We start from the raw sequence: 26,950 nt of genomic DNA on the forward strand, positions 1-26,950 counted from the left end.
TATGTGTAAGAAGTTGCCTGGCTGGTTTAAATCTTCACAGGATATTTACAACTTAATCAGGTCTGTCTTTGTCACCTAAATACATATATATTTCAGTTCTAAGTCCCGTGCATATTTTCAGAAATGTATTAAGAGGGCAACAACATTTTGATGATTCACTTCCTGACATAAAATTGCTTCGCAGGAACAGCAATACAATAGGTTAGGGTTTTTTTGTTACCTTCTCCAAACTGCTTTTTATTAAACTAGTCTGATACATACCCTGTCAGTTTTCCCTTCAGTTTGAACACTGGTACGACTGTGTGCATCGTAGTCTTCTTCAAGGTCCGATATATCTTCCAATTCCTCCGGCGTCTAAGAGAAGAGTATGACAAAAATGATGTTATTCCGTTTTATAGTTAGCAACTGTAATATTAGAAAACATCAAAAATATATTAAACCTGTCCTAAGTGTCCACTTAAAAGACCAACAGAGCTGTGCTATTAGTAAATATTAAAAAAATAGTCTGAAAAAAATTGGATTATATCATAATGGCCATTTTATGGTCGGGGGTTCTATTTTGGAGAAGACATTTAGTAAACTGTCTGTGTTTACATGTATTCTAGTCTGGCATTATTGCTACTAGAAAGAATATATTACAGGGAACCCCATATGATCAGAGATGGATGCGATTTAGCCAGCATTTTCATTAATAAAAAGTAAAAATTTCAATTTCTCTTCACTTCAAAGAAATATCTATGCCATCCACCCATTGCTACACAAGGAGGAGAGGAATTGCCATACTGGATCAGACCAGTGGCCCATCTAGCCCAGTATCCTGTCAGTAACAGTGCCCACATGAGGTACTTAAGAGGAAGGTAGACTATTGTGAAATAACTTGCCCAAAGAGGAAGTTTCTTCCTAACCCCCCATCAATTAGTGCTTGGCTTATGCCCAGAAACATCAGGGTTTGTATATTTACTTTTCTTTAAAAAAAAGTTATTATCCTATCTAATGTAACTCTGAATGTTCTCATTATCTAACTAAATGTCCAACCCCTTTTTGAATCCTACTGAACTTTTGGCCTCAGAGATACCAAGTGCCATGGGTTAATTATGCACTGTGACAAAGAGCATTTCTTTTGATCAGTTTTGAATTTTTTGTCTTTCAGTTTTATTGAATGTCTCCTAGTTACTGCATTATGAGAAAGGGCAAATAGGAGACCTCAATTTGCCATTTCTAGAGGATTCATTTTGTATATCGCTACAGATTCCCTCTTACTCATCTGACCTGTAGTCTAAATAGGCCCACTATTTTAAATTTCTTTTCACTGGGAAGCCTTTTCATGTATCTAATAATTTTTGTTGCCTATATTTGAACTCCTGTATTTCTACCATATCCTTTTGTAGATGGAGTGGCCAGAACTGAACAGAATATTGTAGGTAAGAGTGTAGCTTTGAGTGTGTATGTGTATATATATATAAAATAGCATTACCTTTTAATAATTTTTTAAACTACTGATGGACATTGAGAAGCAGTTTTTATAGCAGAGATATCCACAATGCACACCCAAGTCTTTTTCCTGAGTGAAAAAGAGTTCATTCTAGCTATGTTAAACTCTTAATGGTCACGCTTGCACTAATATCTGAGTACCTCGCAAGCTTTAATTTATTTATCCTCTTCTGTGAGGTAGGGAAGTATGATTATTCCTATTTTACAGATGGGGAACTGGGGGCACAGACAGGCTAAGTGTCACAAAGGAAGTCTGTAACAGATCTGGAAACTGAACTCAAGTCTCCTGAGTGGCAGGCTAGCACCTCAACCACTGGACCAATCTTCCTCTCATTGTAGAGCCCACCAATGTATATAGGTAATTCAGATTCATCCCTCAGCCAGCAACCACTCAATGGGACAGTAACGCACAGCCCCTCTGTAATGCCAACAAACAGGTTCCACAGGAGTTACGTGCAGTGAAGAGTAAGTTTAGACTGGGCTATTGGGTAACAAAGCATTTGCTTGCAGAATTATGTGGCTGCACAATTGCTTCTTCCCTGCCCCCTCAGTTGTACACTATGCAAGCACACTCTCCCCTGCCCTGGCTCCTCAAAATGTCACCTCAAAGACTTCCCAAATTGTCTGTAAAACATCAAGCTCTTTTGTACAGAGCAGGGAACTAGAAATCCTCCTCTTGTTCCGTGTGACTCTGTTTCTGTGCTAGTTGTGCAGTGTACATAAGTGTTGGAACTAGGGGTGCTGGGGCTGCTGCTGCTGCACCCCAGGCTTGAAGTGGTTTCTATCTTTTACAGGGTTTACAGTTTGGTTCAATGGCTCTCAGCACCCGCACTGTACAAACTGTTCCAGCGCCACTGGCAGTTTACAGCTGTTGTATGTGCTGGGAAAGAATGTGATTTCCCTTCCCTCTCTCCTTTCTCAATATGCCCCCCCAAATTCTCTCCCTGTGTTCTCAATATCCTCACCCCTGAAAATGTAGGGGATGCTCAGAACTAGAGTTCTGATTTCGGCCCATCTTTAGTGCAAAAACAGATTGTTCCTGCTCAGAGCTGTCATTTTGTAAAGTGATGTAAAAATCCCTAATTTGGAACTGATTTGGACAAATCAGTTTCTGAGCAACAGTAATTACAATGCTCACCTCCACATTGTAGTAGCCATTTTATATATGTCCCAGATCCCTTAAACTCCCACTGTGGCTCTCTCTCTCTCTCCACTCAGCCATGTACTATGTCCCTCCATTCAGTCTCCTGCTCTGAAGACCCCTACTTTTCTCCCTTTGTCCTTTTACTCAATCCTTTGTTTACTACCCAGGTAACTCAGGCCATGTGCATAAATCCTGAATTATACCCCAAATAATCCAGCAAATAAGACAATATGGATGTGGCGGCAGAAAAGCTATAAAAAAACAAACAAACAAAGGATAAGTTTTGCTGTTTTATGGTACCAGTCCAAAGAAACCGTGTAAGCAAATAAAAACATGAAATTCATGTGATTGTGAAGTGTACAAGATTAGACATTGGCTGTTAAAATGAGCTGGAGAGCACTGTAATTATAGAAAAGAGATTTCTGTTGGTGCACTCCAATTTATATTAAAAAAACCAGAGACTCTGGGACAATGCACATTATGTGCATATATCTGGGACATCCACATCTATGGATGATAGATCCATTATGAAGAGATTAATACAACTGTAAGAGTACTTGCCTGAACTAACTCTATATTTTCAGTCAGAAAGAAATATTGGTGTTTTTTGTATGTATAGATCAAGCACTACCCTAAAATTTAATCTTTGTCAGATGCCCAAAATGAACTACACAGAGGAATGAATTTCATCCAATATACAAATAATGTTTCTAGGAGATAAGTTACCTGGATCTAGTGTAGCGTTTGATACCAGTAAATTGCAAGCTTTGGAAAACGTGTCCAGATATAATAATTAAACAATATTCACAGCCTCTACTATGTATGATCAACTGCTCAGGCAAATATGATTGTAAAGCCTACAGCATTTAAGACTCTTCATTTGTAAAATAAATAAATAAAATATGAGTGGTTACAGTGAGCCAGAAGGCTCGGAGAATTAGTAATATGTTGTGAAGTCTTTTAGCTTTAGGCCACAGGTTAGACTTCTGTATAAGTTAATAATAACTAAAAGTTGTTACCATCTAAAAGCTGTTTGACAGCCCACAGTGTGAACTAAGTCAGATTCTTAGTGGACATATCTCTGTTCAAGAAAAACCGCCAGCACTAGAATTAGAACCAATTGAGACCCTAGTAGGCAGTCTAGGTAGGGAGGCCAAGAATTGAAGAGCATAAAAAACTAACTACCGTTTAGCTCCCCAAAATTACATTGGCTGGATCACAAAGACAGGCAGAAGTCATTCCTAGAGCTGTACGAATAACTGATTTTTTGGTTTGCTGGAAGTTCTGAAAAATTGAAAATAGTTCATTTTCAGTTGATTTGAAACTATATTTTTAATTTGTCTTTGGTGAGTCAAAATGTAAAAAAATGATGTTTTTCATTGAATGAAATGTTTCGTTTTCATTTCAAGCTTTTACAAACTTTTTAAATAAAACTGAAGGAAATTTCAAAATGACAAGTTTCAAATGGAAAAATTAAAATGTTTCCATTTCAAAAATGTACAAACAATGGCTTTTTTATTTTTAATGGTTTTTTTTTTCCCAACCATAACAATGACAAAAAGTGGACATGAATTCAGAAAATGTTATGGTGGATCCAAATCTGCATTTTCTGCCAAAAAAAAACAACATTTGGCCGAAAATTTTTATCCAGATCAAGTCAGTCCTGATCTAGTTTTAAGGTTCATAACAACCAAACAGGGCTAGAAATAATTCTCCCATTCCAAAGTTATGAGACTTGTGTTTCTTCTAGTAAAACACAAGATATTGGACCTTACATTTACTACATTAAGTATAGAAAGCAATTGTAAATAATTTTGAGATTTTTCTAAACATTAGTTAATTTTTTTCTCCACCTCTGACAACTGTACAATTGGACTCATGGTAGAAAGGCAGCATGGCTTTATAAGTGAAAGAAATAAAAATGTAGCTATAAAAATGTTTGAAAGTCAAACATTTCCCAAATAGTTCTTCTGTAAAATATATGGAAATAGCAGAATACTTGGTTGTGTGGTATAACGGTTTTACTGGCATGAACTTGAAATGGTCTCATTACTCACAAGCAAGCTATTTAGATCATCCCAAATGACTTTTAGTAAAGCCTTTAAAACACACCAAACCATCATGTATTCTCTACATGCCACATATTTTACAGAAAGACTATTTCAGAAATATTTGAGAGAGTTTTTCAAAATTTTATGGGTGCTATTTTTCATTTTTCTCTATAGCCAAACTTACTTAGTATCATAAGCCTAAGTGTAGAGGCCTTGGAGGGTGAAGGGGAGAGGAAATGACATTTATTTAAGAAATCTCTAAATAAAATATACCCAGAAAAAGGTTTTTTATATATTATAATGTCACGCTTCAGATCTATTCAGCACCTTGGGACACATGAGGACGTAGAAGCAAAAGACTGAAATCACTGAAAGGAGAAGGGAAGATTCCTAGCTTTCATAGATTCATAGATACTAAGGTCAGAAGGGACCATTATGATCATCTAGTCCGACTTCCTGCACAACGCAGTCCACAGAATCTCACCCACCCACTCCTGTGAAAAACCTCTCGCCTATGTCTGAGCTATTGAAGGGTTCAAATTGTGGTTTAAAGACTTCAAGGAGCAGAGAATCCTCCAGCAAGTGACCTGTGCCCTATGCTACAGAGGAAGGCAAAAAACCTCCAGGGCCTCTTCCAATCTGCCCTGGAGGAAAATTCCTTCCCAACCCCAAATATGGCAATCAGCTAAATCCTGAGCATATGGGCAAGATTCACCAGCCAGATACCCAGGAAAAGAATTTTCTGTAGTAACTCAGATCCCACCCCATCTAACATCCCATCACAGGCCATTGGGCCTATTTACCATGAATAGTTAAAGATCAATTAATTACCAAAATCACGTTATCCCATCATACCATCTCCTCCATAAACTTATCGAGTTTAATCTTAAAGCCAGATAGGTATTTTGCCCCCAGTTCTTCCCTTGGAAGGCTTTCCAAAACTTCACTCCTCTGATGGTTAGAAACCTTCATCTAATTTCAAGTCTAAACGTCCCAATGACCAGTTTATATCCATTTGTTCTTGTGTCCACATTGGTACTGAGCTTAAATAATTCCTCCCCCTCTCCGGTATTTATCCCTTGGATATATTTATAGAGAGCAATCACATCTCCCCTCAACCTTCTTTTAGTTAGGCTAAACAAGCGAAGCTCCTTGAGTCTCCTTTCATAAGACAGGTTTTCCATTCCTCGGCTCATCCTAGTAGCCCTTCTCTGTACCTGTTCCAGTTTGAATTCATCCCTCTTAAACATGGGAGACCAGGACTGCACACAGTATTCCAGGTGAGGTCTCACCAGTGCCTTGTATAACGGTACTAAAACTTCCTTATCTCTACTGGAAATACCTCGCCTGATGCATCCCAAGACCGCATTAGCTTTTTTCACGGCCACACCACATTGGTGGCTCAGTCATCCTGTGATCAACCAATACTCCAAGGTCCTTCTCCTCCTCCGTTACTTCTAATTGATGCGTCCCCAGCTTACAACTAAATTTCTTGTTATTAATCCCTAAATGCATGACCTTACACTTCACTATTAAATTTCATCCTATTACTATTACTCCACTTTACAAGGTCATCCAGATCTTCCTGTATGATATCCCGGTCTCTCTCTAAATTGGCAATACCTCCCAGCTTTGTATCATCCGCAAACTTTATTAGCACACTCCCACTTTTTGTGCCGAGGTCAGTAATAAAAAGATTAAATAAGATTGGTCCCAGAAGTAATCCCTGAGGAACTCCACTGGTAACCTTCCTCCAGCCTGACAGTTCACCTTTCAGTAGGACCCACTGTAGTCTCCCTGTTAACCAATTCCTTATCCACCTTTCAATTTTCATATTGATCCCCATCTTCTCCAATTTAACTAATAATTCCCCGTGTGCCACGGTATCAAATGCCTTACTGAAATCTAGGTAAATTAGATCCACTGCGTTTCCTCTGTCTAAAAAATCTGTTACTTTCTCAAAGAAGGAGATCAGGTTGGTTTGGCACGATTTATCTTTTTTAAAACCATGTTGTATTTTGTCCCAATTACCATTGACCTCAATGTCCTTAACTACTTTCTCCTTCAAAAATTTTTCCAAGACCGATAGTTATCCGGATCACTTTTTTTTCCTTTCTTAAAAATAGGAACTACGTTAGCAATTCTCCAATCATACGGTACAACCGCTGAGTTTACAGATTCATTAAAAATTCTTGCTAATGGGCTTGCAATTTCATGTGCCAATTCCTTTAATATTCTTGGATGAAGATTATGTGGGCCCCCCGATTTAGTCCCATTAAGCTGTTCGAGTTTCGCTTCTACCTCAGATATGGTAATATCTACCTCCATATCCTCATTCCCATTTGTCATGCTACCATTATCCCTAAGATCCTCTTTAGCCTTATTAAGACTGAGGCAAAGTATTTGTTTAGATATTGGGCCATGCCTAGATTACCCTTGACCTCCACTCCATCCTCAGTGTTTAGCAGTCCCACTTCTTTCTTTGTTTTCTTCTTATTTATATGGCTGTAGAACCTTTTACTATTGGTTTTAATCCCCTTTGCAAGGTCCAACTCTACTTGACTTTTAGCCTGTCTGACTTTATCCCTACATGTTCTGACCTCAACAAGGTAGCTTTCCTTGCTGATCCCTCCCATCTTCCACTCCCTGTATGCTTTCTGCTTTTTCTTAATCACCTCTCTGAGATGCTTGCTCATCCAGCCTGGTCTACAACTGCTGCCTATGAATTTTTTCCCCTTTCTTGGGATGCAGGCTTTTGATAGCTTCTGCAGCTTTGATTTAAAGTAATCCCAGGCCTCTTCTGCCTTTAGATCCATAAATTCTTCAGTCCAATCCACTTCCCTAACTAATTTCCTTAATTTTTGAAAGTCAGCCCTTTTGAAATCAAAAACCCTAGTTGCAGATTTATTTTTGTTAATCCTTCAGTTCAGTTTGGTCACTGATAGAATGATAGAAGCTTTGTAAGTGGATCCAGCCTCAGGTTCTCTTGTGTGTCTGAGGAACACTGGATGACCCCACTAGCACCGGATTTTGTCCAGGAACCATATTTGTCCTGGCATAAATATCAGCCTTCAGGCTGATCTAATTTATTCTGTCAACAGACCCCAGCAGCCCTTCCAACAGCTGGGATCAGCTGGGCATAAAGATTCACTGGTCCGAGCTCCCTTTTTCATAGCCAAAGGACACACTGTAATAGCTCTGTGCCACTCAAAGATTATTCCTCTGTACAAGCCAGTTCCTCCAGTGTCCAGGTCTGATGGGTTTAGGTCTACTTCGCACTGTAGGAGAGGGACCAAGCTGCATCAGTGTCCCAGAGGATCAGTGATTCAGTTTCTAGCAGGTTTTGAGTTATCAGAGCTTAAACTTGTCACTATTCCAGGGATGAATATTTTCCTCTTAGAAAGAGTCTCTGATTTTTGGGGCAAATTCTCTACACATGACAGAAATAGAAGGAAACATTTGTCTGGTAGCCCCCACCCCAATGCAATTTATTACATGGTTTTGTAATTTTTTTCATATTGGTTTCACCACCAAATATTTTGTCTATAACATACATGCACACATACCTACTCACACAAACACACAGTGTGTGCACAGATGCATATACAGTCACGTATCTATACCTACAAGATGTGAGATCTGACCATAATCTGACACAGTAGAGCAGTGTTTCCCAAACTTGGGATGCCGCTTGTTCAGGGAAAGCCCCTGGCGGGCCGGGCCGGTTTGTTTACCTACTGCGTCCTCAGGTTCGGCCGATCGCAGCTCCCACTGGCCGCGGTTCACCGCTCCAGGCCAATGGGGGCTACGGGAAGTGGCAGCCGGTATGTCCCTCGGGCTTTCCCTTAACAAGCGGCGTCCCAAGTTTGGGAAACACTGGTCTACTGTATTCATTTGGATTTCTATGTAATAAAATTGGACCAAGTGTCTGAACTACATTGTCTGTCTGTTTTGTTAGACTGTAAGGAACATAGAGGAGGGACCAGGTCTTCCTCTATGTTTTGGGCACATCAAAAAACAGGGATGGTGTTTAATAAACAACACACAATATTAACGTCCTAATTTCCAACAGTTGAAGTTATGTTTAGGCCATTTAGATGGTGTTGATTTCTCATAGGGAGGGAAATGGGAGATGTCTTCACAGCATTCTTTTCTAACTTATCACAGTTTACACACAGTTCCTGTTGCAACAGAGAGCCAATAACCCTTCAGAACTCCAGCCAGAACACAGTTCCCAACACAAGAGCTGGACAGAACATTTTCAATCAAATGAAATTTTGTTGAATTACGCTGTTTCATCTAAGCCAAAAAATGTCAAGGAGATATATCAGTTTTGCCAAAGTTTTTGTGTGGGCTGGGGAAGAGAGAGAGAGAAAGACTCTTTTACACACAATAGCTTGTGGTTAGGGCACTAGTCTGGGGGAGACTTGGGTACAAGTCCCTTCTCCGCTGAGTCAGAGTGATCTGGAATGAACTGTTTATCAAGCAGATGGGCAGGGACTTGAACCTATGTGTTTGCTCACCTCCCAGACCAATGCCCTAACCATCAAGCCACACCCACATGCCTTTCCAAATTTGAAAAAACCTCAAGTTTCAATCCAAAAATGGACATTTTGACACTATTCCATTTTTGCAAAAAAGTTCAAAAGGTTTTAGTTTTGTTCCAGTGCAGAAACAAATGTTCAAAATCTTGAAAGTTGCCACGAAATGGAACTGTCGTTCTCCCATCAGCTCTACTCAACACCATTAGTCAGCAGCAACTTCTCTTTTTTCCCCAAGCCCATAAGGGGTCAATCAATGTAGTTAACAGCAGAAAAATTGCCCTTTTGTATTCAGTTCTGATTTATGTCACAAACTCTTGTTATGTCAAGACACAAAGTCCATCCCCAGCCAGGTGTCTAGATTTCCAACTGGAGTTTCCCTGTCTTGGGTTTATGTCCGGATAAAAGACAGTGCTCACAGCCACCTACCACTTGTCAAAAGAACTACTGCCTTTATTACAAGCAGTTGTATGACATTGAACATATGCAAGTATTCTGCCCAAGTATTTTTTAGTAGTTTATTTTTTAGTATTTTAGTAATAGGTTTTAAGAGCAGCTTTAATCATGCACTCCGAGTCACCTGTGCCACATGAGATATTGTTGAGTAAGGAAATTCATAAACATCACTATTTCCAATGTAAGAATTCCTACTTTTTTCTGTGAACAAAATGCTTGGAACAGTTTATAGGAAATGTATTTTCTGAGTTTACACCAATATTTTTCAATATAGAAAGAATAAGTTGCTATTACATTGAGCTAGTCAAACAGTGTTTCAGAAAATAATACATTTTTCAACCAATTGTAATACCATTGTCATAAACATACAGCTAAGGGTATCATAAAAACCCTCCTTACCCGTAAAGGGTTAAGAAACTCAGGTAATTTGGTTGGCACCTGACCAAAAGGACCAATAAAGGGAGAAGATACTTTCAAATCTGTGGGGGAAGGTTTTTGCTTTGTTCTCTTTGTTGGTTCTCTCCGGGTCAGCGAGGAATCAGGACAGGGAAAATACATCTCCCAGAGCCCTATTTGAACGTAGCATCTAGATTACAAAAATTGTAAGTAAAGCAAGGAAATGTGTTAGTTTATCTTTTGTTTTAGCTTGTGAATTTTCCCTGTGCTAGAGGGAGGTTTATCCCTGGTTTTTGTAACTTTTAAGTTTTGCCTAGAGGGAAATCCTCTGTGTTTTGAATCTGATTGTCCTGTAAAATTACCTTCCATCCTGATTTTATAGAGGTGCTTCTTTTACTTTTTTTCCTTTATAATAAAGTTCTGTTTTTTAAGAATCTGATTGGGCTTTTAGTGTCCTACAAACCCAAGGGTCTGGTTTGTGCCCACCTTGTTTATTTTTCAAGCCTCCCCAGGAAAGGGGGTGTAGGTTTTGGGGGATATTTTGTTGGAACAGGAACTCCAAGTGGTCCTTTCCCTGATTCTTTGTCTAAATCACTTGGTGGTGGCAGCATACCTCAGTCCAAGGACAAATAGAGATTTGTGCCTTGGGGAAGTTTTTAGCCTAAGCTGGTAGAAATAAGTTTAGGGGGTCTTTCATGCGGGTCCCCACATCTGTACCCTAGCGTTCAGAGTTGGGAGAGAACACTGACAACCGTCTTTAACTTTTTGGAGTTTAGAAATGGAAGGTTTAGGTAAGTTATAAAAAAAACATTTATAGTTGTACAGCTCTCCTATAATATTTTACCCTCAGCAATCAGATTGAGAAACTACTGAATTTTGACAGTTTATCTGTTAAAATTTTCCATCTATTCCATCAAAGATGCATCCAAAATATGCCCCTGTCTATTTAGGAGTATTATGACAGTATTACTGCTGAAGTGCTGCACAAGTAATAAGAATGCATTTTCCCTTCCAGACTTGAGTAGAATGAGATTACCATTGCATTCTCACTGTTTTTCCTCATGAGACATTTCACCCAGGCTGAAGGCTATAAATTATTATTATATTCATAGCCAAGTCCAGTACTGATGCATTTTACAACTTGCTGACATTATGCTCGCTCTAAGGTGCAACAGTAAGTCAGTCATACCTCACGCAGATGAATTGCGACCCTGAGCTAAGCTTTGGATTCGATTCTATGAAATGAAAGGCCCCTTCTGATGACATATCCCCTATATTTGATTTACTAGTAGCATCTTAGGTAAAATAATGAATACAAATATGTTTGACTTTAGTATTCAGATATTTGCATACCTTTAGTATTTCCAGGTTATCTTTCTAAAAAACTGATAAATCTGCTACTTTGTTTATTTGGTTTTTAATCCAGGAATACAGAACGAAGAGTTTGGCTGCTTTTTAGCAGTGTTATTCAGGAATTCATTTTAATACACACAAAAAATCCAAACAATTGTCCATTCAGCTTTTTCCAAAAGCATCTATTAAGCCATCAGAACTGTAATTAAGGGGCCACAACTAAAAAAAATCCACCAAAAAAAAAAAGACCAAAAAACCCCAAGGAAATTTAGAGCGAAGGCTAAATTTCAAGGTAGGCATTGTCTTAAATTTGCCATAATGTATAAACAAATAGACACAATGGTGTAACTGAAGGAAGATATATCAGCCTAATATGTAGCTTTGAATTTAGCTATGACCCTCAACTTTAAGCCTTTTTTAAAATTTGTACGTGTGGTTTAATTTTTTCTGGTTTCTTGGTTTCTGCAACTGGAGTCAGAGGACTCGTGTTTCCGGGAAGGACTCTTATTGAGGGGACACCAGGAAAACAGGGAATGCAGGGAGTTAGGCTGGAAACAACACAGTCACATGGACTATTACTTGTGAATAAACTTAAAGCTTAGCACAGCAAAAAAAAAATTACAAACTTGGTATGCTGTATTAAAAAAAAATGCTCTGTCAATCTGTTTCTTCACTTGTTCAACTTAACCTGTGCTCAGGCTCTCTTTGCTAATCAAACACTCCTTTACAGGTAATTGTTTTTCAAAATAAATGTTAAAATATGGTAGAGTAACAGCTCATTAGGCATGATTGAGCAAGATTCTGATCCCAATTGAACCAGTGCAAATGTGGAGTAACTGCACTGCAATGAATAGGCTTACTCCACAGTTACTCTGATGTCATTAGAATCTGGTCCACTACATTCTACTTTGAAAACACCAATGCAAAGAGACTACTCTAATTTATTTGTTCTATTCTGGATATTTGGTTAAGGGACAGAGTTTAACACATTTAGTCATGTTACGCAGCATCTCACTCCACAAGAGATCCCATTAACCACAGTGGAACTACTCTTGGAGTAAGTTACTGTTCAGTGTGAGTTAATGGTGTCAGAATCTGGCCCTAGACAATCATGTAGGGAACACATATTTGACATATTACTTACCAGCCATTCTTGACTTGCAGCACCACATTTTAAACCTGAATTACACAAATACTTATTGCCAAGCACCGTGTTTATACATAGGTGTGGGAGAAGGAGGAAACACATAGACCGTATTTGTCTAAAACTACTTTAAAACATAGTGATAAAATGTTGGTGAACTACTTCTAATTTATTAGAAGTGGCTGTGATAAAAGTCATGATAGATACACAGTGGCAAAATATTAACAGTTAAAGTCAGTTATAAACAGGAAAAGTTAATTTTCCTAGCCATAAAGAAGGGAGGATGATCAAATCCCTTTCACGACACCTCCAAGCAGTGACATCCCCAAGGCTGACAAAATGAAGCAAGAGGTGACAGCTGGAGAGAAAGGCCTGGAGGCAATCCATCACCCACTCTCTTCTAAGCTACATGGATTTTGTTGGAGGCCTCGTCCTTGCTCCATTTTTCTCCTGTCCATGGGGCTTGTTGGGGCCTCCACTGCATAGAGGTAGTGCTAACTCTACATGTCACTTTCTGGTTATTGCAAGAGCCGCGTAGAATTTTTTTTTTCTGCTGAAAATTTTGACTTTTGCTGAAAACCAAAAGTCTGCAACCCAATCTTTTTTGTCCAAAAATTGCTAAAAAACAAACAAATTTCAAGTTACTCATTTTCTGATGAAAAAAATTAAAAATGTTCAAGGAAACAGATGTTCTGAAAACTTTTATTTAAATTGAAAACCCCATTTTTCATTGAAACAAATGTTGACAGAACATTTTTAAGTACCCCTAGTTATTCCTAATCAATAATGTACCTCCGCTGTGCCCCTCTTTGCTTCTACCAACAACACACCATGACAGCTGAGAGACAAACATGCCCAGCTCCTCAAAGGAGCCTGACTCCGATTGATTCCAATAGAAATTAGAGCTCCTGAATACCTTTAAAGATCTGGCCCTCAGTGCAAGTTTCCTTTTCCTCCCTGCTGTCTCTGTTTCTTCTCCAGCTGTATTGCACTGAGGGGTACAGCAGGGCCCAGGGAATTTATTAAAAGAAAGTGTGAGGGAAAGAAGAAGAGATGGAGTTCTGAGCAGATAGCTGGAGCTATCCTTCAGAGAAGGAATTGAGGAGGAAATTCTACCTCTTTCCTGACTCAAATCACAGCGACATTAGGACAAATATATGAATGTCAGTCAGTATCAGTGACACACCTGGCGAATATGGGACTGCATCTAGCTGCCTACAGCTTTGCTATCCACATCTCTAAGCCTTAGAACTCTCCTATGGAACTACTAAACTGGATCAGAAGTGGCTCTCTCCTACACATCATTCAAAGTGCCCAGCAACTCTTTCAGAACCTCCTCCTATGCTGCAAAGGACCTAGGAGTCCTTTTTCTTACACCAGCTATTTTTACTCGTTTTCAGCAATACCACTGACCACATTTTTCACTGTGTATAATTTAGACACACAATTTACCATGAGGAAAAAAATCTACTATACATGATCAGCACATGAGTTTTAGAACTGTCACCTCACAAGCAGTTTCCTCAAGGGCAAGCCATAGCACTTCTCCTGATTCACAGCTATTTCCATCCCAAGTTTGACCTTTAAGCCCCAGTTCTTCATCAATGGCCTTCATTTGAACAGGCCAACTATATTATATATGTATATAAAAAACCAGGAAAAGTGTATTTTCCCCCATCTCAATTTACTTTGCATTATTCGATAATTAAGTGGTTTTCTCTTTCATTTTTCAAAATAATTCGCCTTTGCTCACCACTTTTCCCTGGAAAAAGTTAACGGGTCAAGAGGGAGGGTAACAGCCAGGTTGGAGCACAGAACGGCCTTATGTTCAAGTCTTGAACCCTCTCCTGGATCTAATTCTGCTACAGGTAGAAAATCTATCCTAATCTGGTGCAGATTCGTTTAAAAACTTTACAGCATTAATCTGCACTTTTTATATTAAACGGAAAAAAAATAGGCAGTGTGTCATTTTGTAAAAGAACAGCTTTGCAGCGGTTCACCTCCATCATCTACACTATACTGCATGTCTTCTTTGCTGGGCTGACATACATTTGCTCCATCAAGTGGGAAGCTAATTTAGATATATGATTCAGAATGAAAACGCTGTTTAGAAGTTTAACACTCATAGTGACAAACTAAATCAGTTGACTTTTAAATTTTTACCAGCAATTACATGAATGGAGAATACCACAGAAATTACAGTGTATTTTCTTTTTTATACTTGCTCCTCCCAAATCATTGCTGAAAAAAATGAAACCAGGCAAGTACCAACCAATTAGGTCCCCAGTTGTGGGTTAAAAATGTGAATTCATGAAAAAAAAATCTCCTTGAGAAATATACAAACTACAAAACGCGTATGCATGTGCTTAAATTTATTCACATGAGTAATACTATTGACTGCAATTGAACTACTCATATGAGTAACAGTTAAGCACCTGTGTGCCTGCAGCACTGATGCTTTGATCATAACTGTGACTGAATTCTTGGTTTATAAAATATTTAAGTACCTGATCCTGCATTGCTTAGAGGCAATGGTCCATTGAATAAGGCACTATTCTGGAACTCAATAGACCTGGAATCTGTTTCCAGCTCTTGGCACTGATCTGCTGTGTGACTCTGGACAAGTCACTTTGCCTCTCTGTGCTCTGTTTTCCCCTCCCTACCTTTGTCTGTCTTGTTTATTTAAAGCCTGATTGGCAGAATTGCTGAACACCCATAATTCCAATGGAAATGAATGGGAGTTGCAGTTGCCCATCACACTGAAAATCAAGCCCTTAAATTGTAAGTTCTTCAGACCATTGTTATCTCTTACTATGTGCTTGCACACTCCTAGCATAATGATTTCCCTGAGATCAGATCAAGTTTTAAATTCCACCACTGGTGAGGCCTATTACTACACCCCAATGAAGAAATCAGCCTGATTTTTCAGTCCACATCTTCTATTTCCTCTCACACATCAATCAATTCAGCATCCTTTAAATCATTAATAGAGAGCGATTCATTTGGAACGTTTTGGCTAGATGCAAAACAGAGAATTAAAAAAAACCTCAATTTTTCCAAACATTGTTTGGCCTCTAGAAATCCTTTCCCCCCCATATGTTTTTACAAGCTTGCATCAAAAGAATTATATCTTTGGGTTATGTGTGATCAAATGATCTAACGCAGGTTGAAAATCTTGATTCCTCATGTGATGTGTTTTATGAAAGGGTAATTTGGACTACATTAGAGAAATTTATCTGAATATCCTTCTTAAAGTGTGCTTATTTAGCAAAAATAAATGAGTTTGGTTCATCAGTGAAATGTCTTTTGAAGCATGGCCTGTCACAGACAAAAAGACTTTATTTTTCCTCACCAGTCTCAAATTCCTTGCTAGGCTTTAAATCTGGGTTGTCCATTTTAGCTGGTATAGATTCACTGTCCTTCATTAATACAATGATAGTCTCCTCCAACTCTGACAAAGTATTCTCTACATCTTACTCAAAATTCAGTATGTTGACATTTTCCCAAAACAGCTTCAATTCTGTTATCTGTATTTAAAAAGACGATCCGCACTGAATCAAATTTTTCATCTAGTAAATTAGGACTCTGAGACATACCTTCCTTCTCTGTACAAAACAGATGCTTCATGGGGAGAGCTGGGTGGTGAAGGAAGCAAGATTCCATCCAGATATTTCCAAAGCCCAGAGCATGATTTGAAATCTCTTTTTGCACTGGTCAGTTTCTCTTTAAACATATTACTGTACTTTCTTACCAAGAAGGAATATGTCAGCAAACTCACAATTTCTAGGTAAGTTTAGTGCCCACCCTCACCCCTACCTATCAAAAAAGAGCAAACCACAGTCTGAAGGCCTGATAAACTCTCTACACCAAAAACACATCTTACAGGATATTTATCTATAAAGAGTAACATGTAAGGTGTCTAGAGAAAGCTCATAACTTGTCACGATTCATAATCATTGTAAGATGGATGTACGGTTAATATATATGGAATAATGTATTTGTAATGAAAGTGTGATTTATGGAGTTGGAGTAGAAATTAGTCACTAGGAGGTAATGTGTCTGGGTGATGACCCATTCAAGCAAGATGGAGTTGTCACCCCTCCCTAGACAGTTGGCAAGGTTCTTCAAGGTTCTTTTGTCTACCCTTGCCACATCCCAGAGCAGTTAATGAAAAACCATCAAAGACAACTGTCAACAATCAAAACCATTGGAGGTGAAAAGGAATGTTATAGCAGGAAGGAGATTTCCCTGGCTATGAATAAAGACAAAAGACTGTTTTAGTATAACAGTGTAGGGAAAGGCACTCCATATCCATTCACTGAGTAAACTCCTTAAGGATTAGGGTGCTTTCATGAACGTTTGGATCCTGATCGTTGTGAAACCAGCTAGTTCTGCAAGTGATTGAGGCTTTGGGGTGAAAGCCTATTTTATTAGATAGGAAAGGTAACTACTGATAAGTGTAGACCCAGGTTCACCTTTCATGATTTTGTTTTGTGTTGTAACCAGTTGTTTCCATCACTTTCTCTCAATTCTAGTTAAGTCTTTATTCTTTCTTAAATAAACCTACTTTTGTTTTATTAAAAGTGCTCACAAGTGCTGTGTGGTTTACAGGCGTGGTGGTTTAAGGTAAAACTGATAAATTGGGGTACACTGCACATTTGGGTTCAGATGATCTGGAATTTCTGTGACTAGCCAGTATGAGTGGATGGATATCACAGAGGAACGATTCAAAGGGACTCAGGGATTGGGGTGCACCTATAGTTCACTTGCAAATCAAAGTTAGGGTTGGCATAGCCCAGAGGAGAGTGCTTGAGGGCTGAAAGGCTGGTGGTGTCAGGGAGCTGACCCCAGATACCACAAGAAAGACTCCCTTGTGGTGGAGACAGGGGTAACCTGGGCACAGTCCTGGGTGCCCCACAAACTATCACAACGTACTTTTCTTCTAGTGAGTGCAATTTCCTTTAATTTTAGCTTTAATACCGGCAGTGCCATAACTGTGAGAACAGGTGTGTTCCTTTATAGGTATAATGGCCTGTAGAACAGTGGTTCTCAAAGCCGGTCCGCCACTTGTTCAGGAAAAGCCCCTGACGTGCTGGACCGGTTTGTTTACCTGCCCTTCCCACAGCCCCCATTGGCTTGGAGCGGCAAACGGCGGCCAGTGGGAGCCGCAATTGGCCGAACCTGCGGACGCGGCAGGTAAACAAACCAGTCCGGCGCGCCAGGGGCTTTCCCTGAAGAAGCGGCGGACCGGCTTTGAGAACCACTGCTGTAGAACACTGTACTAAATGCTCTGGCTGAGATTGTTCCAGTAGTTTATACTTTGTGAGCTACACATAAACAGGTTCAGGGACTATTTACTCCCTTGCACTACCAGTATTTTAGGGCCCAGTTCAGTAAAGCACATTCTTAAATTCCTTAAACACATGCTTAAGTGCTTTGCTGAATCAGGGTTTTAGGCTCTCTGAATGTTGTCTGGGTCTATAAAGAGAATACTATCATATTTCTGGTGGATATTCCTGAATTATTTTGAAAATCATGGGGGAGATAATAATCATCATCAGCAATGCTTAAAAACAAGTAGAATTTTATACAGCATATATTTTTACTTGACTACTATAGCAGACCATGGGCTGCCTTCAGCTTCAACCAGCAGAGGAATCTAAGAATAGAATTTCTGTTACTAGGATGCAGCAGCAGCAGTAGCTTCTCTTGTCCGCTGGGATGCAGTGCTGTCAAAAAAGTGGATTGTTTTGGCCAGCAGGGGGCATGGCCAAGAACACAAGGGAACGATCAGTGCAACTTCTGTTGCCTTGACTCCTATGTAGCCCCAATCACAATATAAGCTGCCCTCCCAAGGCAGAAAACCACCAAGGCAGGGCGATTAGCTGGCACAGGGAGGTGGATATTGTGCCTTTCTTTCTGCCACCATGGGTTAATTTAGCCCCACACTGATTCCTACATGTCTTTCACTAGTGCCCGTATAATGTTATTTAATGCCAATTAAAATATGTGCTTTGTATTTCCTTCTAATGGAATCTGTAATGTGAGGGAGAGGGCCTCAGTCAGTTTTGACCTCTGGAATATTCATCATTTAATTAATCAAATTTTAAGCATATTTTGATGTTTGCAAGATAAAACACAACTCATATTATACCCTGCACTAAAACTGAATTAAAATTAAAACCATATAAGTTTATGCATGATTGTACAGAACATCTCTGAACATTTGGTCCAGAAACAACATTAGGCATCACGAATCAGAAAAAAACTGACATAAAAATTAAGTTGTAAAAATAAGCCTACTCCTGCATTCCCAGTCTATCCTGCATACATCATCAATAAATAACCATTCTTAAAATAGGTATGAGTTTGTGGGCCTCACACTAGAAGCAATGATATCTTAAACAGGAACAAGATACAAAGACTCATGGAATCTGCTACCACCTTGGGAATGGCTGGCTACTCCGTTACTTACTTTGTTCGAAAAGCTTTGTGGACTCATGCCTCCCTCACCAACTTGCATATGATTCTGTCATGTCTTTCAAGGAGTTCCTGCAGAACATTCAGCTGTCCAAAAGTACTTTGGGCACCGATTGTGACAGTCTGACAACTCAATTGTATTTTCCCAACTGGGTTGCTATTTACCAGTCTGATACCCTAATTCTGTAACTTTTACATAAGTGTCCCAACACCATGAAGGAAGAGCTTATTTCAGCACACAAACGCACAGTGTTTCAAGCCTCCGGGCTTCAAACCGGCTCTTTACCACAAGCCTCTTAAATAAATGCTTTTTAACATAGAGCAGACAAAATTAGCCAGGCAGTCACAAACTCCCCCACAACTATAACATTTTGTTCCATCTATATACTATCTAGTTAAATTATCAACAAGACGAGGTTTCCATGCATGGGTAACACCCACTGCTATCCTTCCCTCATAATCCTACTCTCAACTTTTTCTAATTATTGCTGAGGTACAGACCTCTCAGTTTTAGCACATGTTCTTCACACAAACTAACATTTGCTAATCCTGTATTACTTAGCCTTTTATTATAACTTTATAATTATAGACAGGAATATTTCACTCCTAATTTTTAATGATCAGGAGGGTCCAAGTCATTCAACATGAATCCACCCCCACTTTGTCATTCTGTAACCAATAATTATTTAACTGAGTACTCCATGTCAGCTGCCAGTTCAGGTGGAACTAAACACTCCATTAAGCCCATTACTGGGAAACCAACATTCATGTCACAAATCCGTAACTTGGCTCTGACACAAGAGACTGATAAGCTTTTATTATCAGAGTAGATTTTCCACATAAAATAATATTTCAAACAGATGAAATCTTAAATTTTCCCATTACAGTCTTTGCTATTTCTGTATGCCAGAGGGACCTCGAGTGGTGAATCTAGCTTTAATAAAACAAAGTCAACCAAAGAAAAGCTTGATTGTTAATTAAAAGTGTTATTCATCCATCCCCAAACTGGAAAGCATATAACCCAAGTCTTTAAAAAAACACAACAGGTTTCACAGGCGGGGTTTCCATATGCAGTCTTTTCCCTGGTTTAGTCACAGCACACGAGGTTTAACTGCTTACAGTTCTAGTACTGTATACTGTTCTCAACTTCCTGGTCAGACTATTCTGATTTTAGTTCATAAGGTAGCAATTCTAGTTCATAAATTTCAGCCTTACGAGCACACATAAAGCTCCCATTTTTTTCATAATGAAAGAATAATGTACTACAATTATATTAATTTAGTTATACTTAAAAGAATGTACAAAAGTTACTATAATTACTGCGCAGCCTCCGACGAAGTGGGTATTCACCCACGAAAGCTTATGCTCCAATAAGCCTGTTAGTCTATAAGGTGCTCCAGGACTCTTTGCTGCTTTTATAATTACTGTACTTCGCAAAATTGATTCAATTTTATTTGTGAAATTTTTCACAAGCTCATTTTGGATGGTTTCAAATCCTGAAATTTCAGGAAACATGAAATGTCAAAGTTTCTTCCCTTCCCTTCCCATCTCCCTGACACATCAGCTTGGGTAATTCACTTCTGGGGTGCACTTTCTCCTTTGCAAAATTGTTCACTAAGTGCCAGGCCAGACATCTTTGGAAGTCTGAGATGGTGAGTGAGAGGAGAAGTAGAGAGACCAAACACAAAAGTGTTATAGAGAGAGACAGAAAGAGAGAGCGCACGCAGACAAAAATAGACAAAAAGATAGAAGAATGAATAGCAGTGTGGTAAGCAGACAGGCATGATCCCTAGGATATTGTAACAATTTGGGGAATCTATCTATCTATCTATCTATCTATGTATAATTAATGAATCCTGTTGGAAAGTATGAATTATCTGTATGTTTAAGTCCTTATGATTATCTTAACTGTATTCTTCCCTCATACTCCTTGTGGTAGGGAGATAAGGAGAGGTGTCTGAGTCTGCCTCTGAGTAGGACAGTCATTAAAGACTATCAACAACTAAACAGATCTTGCCTGAAGAGAATAATGGGATGGATGCATCCTAAGATAAACCAGTTTTCTTCAGCTAGTCTGCAGAGAGGTAGGGTTTTAAGGAGTAGAAAATTCCCAGAAGGGGACAAAGATACAAGAGTATGTGTTTCATAAAAACACACACTGAGAAGCTGAGGAGGGACTCAGAGAGGGACAAAAAGGGGGGAGGTTTTTTGAGCAAGATAGAACATTTTTGACTGCTGGGCCAATTGGAGCTAACAAACACTGACTGCAGGGGTCAGAGAGGGTCCCTGTTCTGGAGAAATGGAGTTGGGAGCTGGATTGAAACCCTGAAAGGACACTGATCTAAATCCCAAAGAATGCTCAAGAGTGCTGAGGAAACTGAGGCAGGGAATAGTATGCAGGTGTTTATTGTTTTTCCTGGATCTGTATAAGAATTCTTGAACTATCTAAAGTAAACAGTGATTATTTTAGAAATCTTTCTGCAAAATCTATATCTATTTGACTCCACTATCATGTGTCCCTGAAATGGTAAACCAGAGTGCCCACAAGATTAGAGCTGGTTGGAAATTTTCCAACTGAGTATAACACCAGAAATTGGACACAAGCTTCATAGATTGACTAATGCAATTTCTAGCATATGGCAAGATATCTCAATAGAGGAAATCATGAAAGTCAGTAGCATACCACTGAAGCCAACTGAAGTCCTCATTCAGCAAGGTACTTAAGGATGCATCTAATTTTAAGCAGGTGAGTAGTCCCACGGGCTTCCCTGAGACCTCACAACCTCAGTAATCTTTCGCCAAAGGCAGCTTTAGAATAGGGCCTGTGGGAGAGCAGAATAACTTATGCTCCTCTGGTAAAACAGGCATGAAACCTGATCTACCTTCTGACTCCCATAAGTCACACTGATCGGGCAATGTGGGTGAACCTTGTGCCTACTGCCATTGTTATTCTGTGTGTAAACAGAGAACTTCACCGCCTTTAATTCTGTCACAAACACTGATTTTTTTTAAAATTTGAAACTAAGAAAATATCACTCAGCGGGACAGCAACAGGGATTTGTGCCATGAACTGGGTGAACCTGCATTTTAAATCAAACTATGTACAGTCTGAGAGACATCATACAGTACTTTTAGTTATGTGGAATTGTGAAGGACACACTGGAGAGCCTCATCTGTAATTCAGTCAATCAAATGGTCAGTGCTAGTACTGATTCCATAGAAAATTGTATCTCCTGTATTTGTGTAGCTTAATACATGACATGGGTCAATGCAATGGCACTTATCAGAAAGAACGAGATAATTCAAGCCAACGAAATAGCAAGTTGAAGGAAGAATATAACATGAAACATCTGAAAACTTGACATGGACCATTTTGTTTGAGTTGTTTAAATACAATTAAACATAAATCGAATAGAAGCAATTATACATTATGCGACTTTGTAAGCATTGTTCTCTATCATTACTTTGTAAAAGCAAAAATAAATTGTTACACAAAATCAAGTAGTACATTGCTAGAGAACACATGCCATCAGCCTGAGAGTACTACTTCAATGACATTTTTCTTTTGAGGTATGCAAGTGTTCTTTTTCTACTAGGACCATAAATTTAAATACAAATTAGAGCTATATAGGAGTTACATTTAATTCTAATTAGATAATGAAAGTCCTGTCAAATAGATGCAAAACCAGGCAATAATCATTATGCTTGTTTTTCATTATTGTAGCATATTGTTAATTTCCTCTCAGAAATATTATTGCTTGAAATTACAGAATGGGATTTACAGTGCTTTAGGTAAACTAAAAATACATACTTTCTTATAGCTGGGAACAGAATAGAAAAATAACTGGTAATAAATTACTGATCCATATAGTAACCTCACTGTTGACAACTTGAAGAGTGATTGTGCAAACAGCATTTGCATTCATGCAAAAGAGTTTTTGTCAGATTTGAATGCAGATCAGAAACCCAGTAAAGTATGAAATAATTCAGTCACACAGCACCTTAAGTAAAACATAGGTGTAATCATAGATTTGATTGAAAATCATCTTTTCTTACTTTTAAAGAATTACCTGTATGCAAAATACATATTCATTCAGCATTGTTATTAATAGCTTATTCTGTATTTATTTAATGTCATACATAATCATATATTATAGCAAATTACATACAACAGATACCTGGATAACTTAAGTATCTTGGTCAAGCTGCACTGAATGAAGCAGGGGTACTGTGGAAAAAACAGTATATGTCCATTTAATTAAAGACTTTCTAATAATGCATATGCTCAAAGGGGCTAAATAAAGACTGCACAGGAACCTTAATTTTGGCATTTCCTAACTTTTTAGTGTTTGACTTTTGCAACCTTAATGTTCTTTTCATATAGGATTTTTTAAATGTAATTTAACTATAGACCGAGACAAGACGAACATGGAGGAGCAGCTTGGACAGAAGTGAAGTCAACTTAGAGTGAAAAGCAAAGTGGTTCTGGAGAGGGATTTAAGGGAGAAGAGTGAGGATGCATGCGGCATTAGAAAAGGGATCTGGTTCCAAATGCAGGGAAAAGCATGAAAAAATGCATGAAAGTCAAAATGGTTGGAGAAGAAAAAAGAAATAGTGTGTGAAGAGTGGGCAAAGCACAATGGGGCAATATGAGGAACAAATGGAGATGGTGAAGATGGGAGGTGTGCTGAACTTTACAATAATGAGAAATTTGAACTTTATTTAGAAGTCTCCAGGGAGCCAGTGAAAGGGGTAGAGTGCATGGAAGGGCAGGGAACATAACCAGAGTGGAAGGGGAGGAAGATTATCTTAATGGCCAAACATGAATAGACAGAAGTAAGGGAAAATCAATGAAGAGAAGGCAGGAGGAATTAACAGTATTTCAAGGGAGAGATAGGAGGGCATGAACCAGAATTTTGGCATTGAGGATGGAGACTAGTTTAGAAATATTACAGAGTAAGAAGTAACAAGGTCTACTTAGTGTCTGGATGTAAGGACTGAAGGAAAGGGAGTGTCAAAGACAGCCTCAGGTTGGAAGCTTATATAATGAGTTCTCAACGATGATGGAGAAAGGAGAGAGTTAAGGGGAGTTAGGAGGAAAGCTGAGTTTAGTTTAACCATTTTTAGGTTAGCCATAATTTAAGGAAGCAGTGAGACTTCCATGAGCAAACATTAAAGGGAAGAAAAGATGTGAATCTGATCAGAAGGGCATGGAAGGAGCAAGTGTTGAGATTCTACCCATCAGACTCCATTTCATTAAGAAAGTATGTTTCTTCCCAAGAATTTATAAAGTATTTTGATTACTAAGATGTTTTCTGACTACATGAAGTGTCACCTGCACTCGCACCAACTCATGTCTCCTCCCTGGTATTTGGGCTTCTCCCCTGTCCTGTAGCCACTTGCAAGACACCTTAATGGGAGAGGACAGTTCTGTCCATTGGACAGATCATGCATAGAAGTTAGGCCCCCAAAATCCTTACCCTTTTAGCACCTCTCTAGAGGCTGAAGGATTCTCTCCCTCTTCTGAGGCAATGTGTGTGAAATAACTCAATACAACAGTAATCTTCTTAGAATAGAATCATAGAATATCAGGGTTGGAAGGGACCTCAGGAGGTCATCTAGTCCAACCCCCTGCTCAAAGCAGGACCAATCCCCAACTAAATCATCCCAGCCAGGGCTTTGTCAAGCCTGACCTTAAAAACTTCTAAGGAAGGAGATTCCACCACCTCCCGAGGTAACGCATTCCAGTGTTTCACCACCCTCCTAGTGAAAAAGGTTTTCCTAATATCCAACCTAAACCTCCTCCACTGCAACTTGAGACCATTACTCCTTGTTCTGTCATCTGCTACCACTGAGAACAGTCTAGATCCATCCTCTCTGGAACCCCCTTTCAGGTAGCTGAAAGCAGCTATCAAATCCCCCCTCATTCTTCTCTTCCACAGACTAAACAATCCCAGTTCCCTCAGCCTCTCCTCATAACTCATGTGTTCCAGTCTCCTAATCATTTTTGTTGCCCTCCGCTGGACTCTTTCCAATTTTTCCACATCCTTCTTGTAATGTGGGGCCCAAAACTGGACACAGTACTCCAGATGAGGCCTCACCAATGTCAAATAAAGGGGAACGATCACGTCCCTCAATCTGCTGGCAATGCCCCTACATATACATCCCAAAATGCCATTGGCCTTCTTGGCAACAAGGGCACACTGTTGACTCAAAACAACTCACTGTTGTTCTTAAAAACAAAACCAAGAAAATGATAGTGAAACAAAAGAAATGGTTTATATAAGATATTTCATCTGAATGCTCTGCAAAGCCCAGTAGGATAGGTACCCATCAGTTACCAAGAAGAAAAGAAAATCTATACTCCTCTAAAAATCATCTCTATTATCTGATTGTTTTCTAATCACCCTGACAGCCTTTCCCTGCTGTATCTTCCATAGCCCTCGCCCTATCTACTTATCAAGTCCCAGATGATGGAGTTCATTAGTGTATCAGTGTGAGGATAAGTAGTATATCAAGACCCAAAACAGATTTGAACTAAAAGAGGATATCTTTTATTCTGGTATCTGTTCACCTAGACAAATAATCTGCCTCCATCTGTAAAAACTGAGTTACTACAGAGAATTCTTTCCCAGGTATATTGCCTGCGTGCTCACGGTCTAACTGATCACCATATTTGGGGTCGGGAAGGAATTTTCCCCCGGGTCAGATTGGCAGAGAGCCTGGGGATTTTCGCCTTCCTCTGCAGCATGAGACACGGGTCACTTGCAGGTTTAAACTAGTGTAAATTGTTGATTCTCTGTAACCTGAAGTCTTTAAACCATGATTTCAGGATTTCAGTAACACAGCCAGAGGTTAGGTGTCTATTACAGGAGTGGGTGAGTGAAGTTCTGTGGCCTGCAATGTGCAGGAGGTCAGACTAGATGATCATGGTGGCCTCTTCTGCCCTTAAAATCTATGAGTCTATGAACTTCCTCACTCTTCCTCCCTCCCCCTGCACTCCACTGAAGCATGCTCAGGACAGTCTTAGGGTTTCTAACAGTAAATAGCTATTCTCACATTGGCCACCAAGAGGCAATAAGTATAACAAAAATACTTACAACATTCCACTCCTCCCCCTTTAAATTATTGGTAATAATTAACTTAAAAACATGATTATAGCAACAAAACAAAACATCCTAACTAAGAGGTTGGGGTAGACTACCCTAATCCTCAGGCCACCACAGAAAATTATTCTGCCCTCTCTAGTTTGGGAAATCTTCTGGAACAGCTCAGTGAAAAAACCTGTGTCCCTTGATCAGCAGCAGATGCAGAAGAGCTTTTCTGATAAATGTCTCTGTAGGCTAAACTTCCAAGCCTGCTATAGAGTTGGTACAGAGTCCTAAGCAATTCCACTATTTCTGGATATAGCAATTGGGTGGACTAATGACTCCGCAACACCTGCTACATCAACAGCCAACTGAGAGTTCTCTACAGATAACTCCTCATGGTACTATAGATTAACCTGATTGCGATGTCTATGAATGTGCCTCTCATCTGGTAACTCAATAACCCGAGAAAGTGGTCATATCAGTGTTACATTGCAATTTGATCACCAGTGAGGGCCAGTGAGGAAATTAAGATCATATACTGCATTACCTACATCTAAAGTTTGTGGTGATGCTGTACATCATAATTTAACTTTCGTGCTGCCTGATTTTCCCTCTCTTTATCAGCTCCATCAGGGTGTAAAGAGTCCACATGAGTTCTTAGTTTCCTTACCATTAAGAGTTCTGCAGTTGACTTTCCTGTTGTGGCGTGTGGTGTTATTCAAATTTGGAAAAGAAGCCTGGCCAGTTTGGCTTCTATGCTACTATATGCCACCTTCTTCATTCCTTCTTTTATGGCTTGCACA

The 26,950-nt window shown here is 39.2% G+C and overlaps 1 protein-coding gene across 3 annotated transcripts in view; it reads right to left on the reverse strand.

Moving 5' to 3' along the window:
- The window catches only part of CTNNA3 (catenin alpha 3), an 891,674-nt gene that overhangs the window by 97,076 nt on the left and 767,648 nt on the right, over positions 1 to 26,950 (reverse strand). For all 3 annotated transcript variants that reach the window (XM_037904831.2, XM_037904833.2, XM_043550666.1), the window contains one exon: positions 262 to 354. In XM_037904831.2, the coding sequence (XP_037760759.1) occupies positions 262 to 354 (93 nt within the window). The remainder of the gene's footprint in view (positions 1 to 261; positions 355 to 26,950) is intronic.

This window comes from Chelonia mydas, chromosome 7, assembly GCF_015237465.2.
Source record: "Chelonia mydas isolate rCheMyd1 chromosome 7, rCheMyd1.pri.v2, whole genome shotgun sequence".
NCBI lineage: Eukaryota > Metazoa > Chordata > Testudines > Cheloniidae > Chelonia > Chelonia mydas.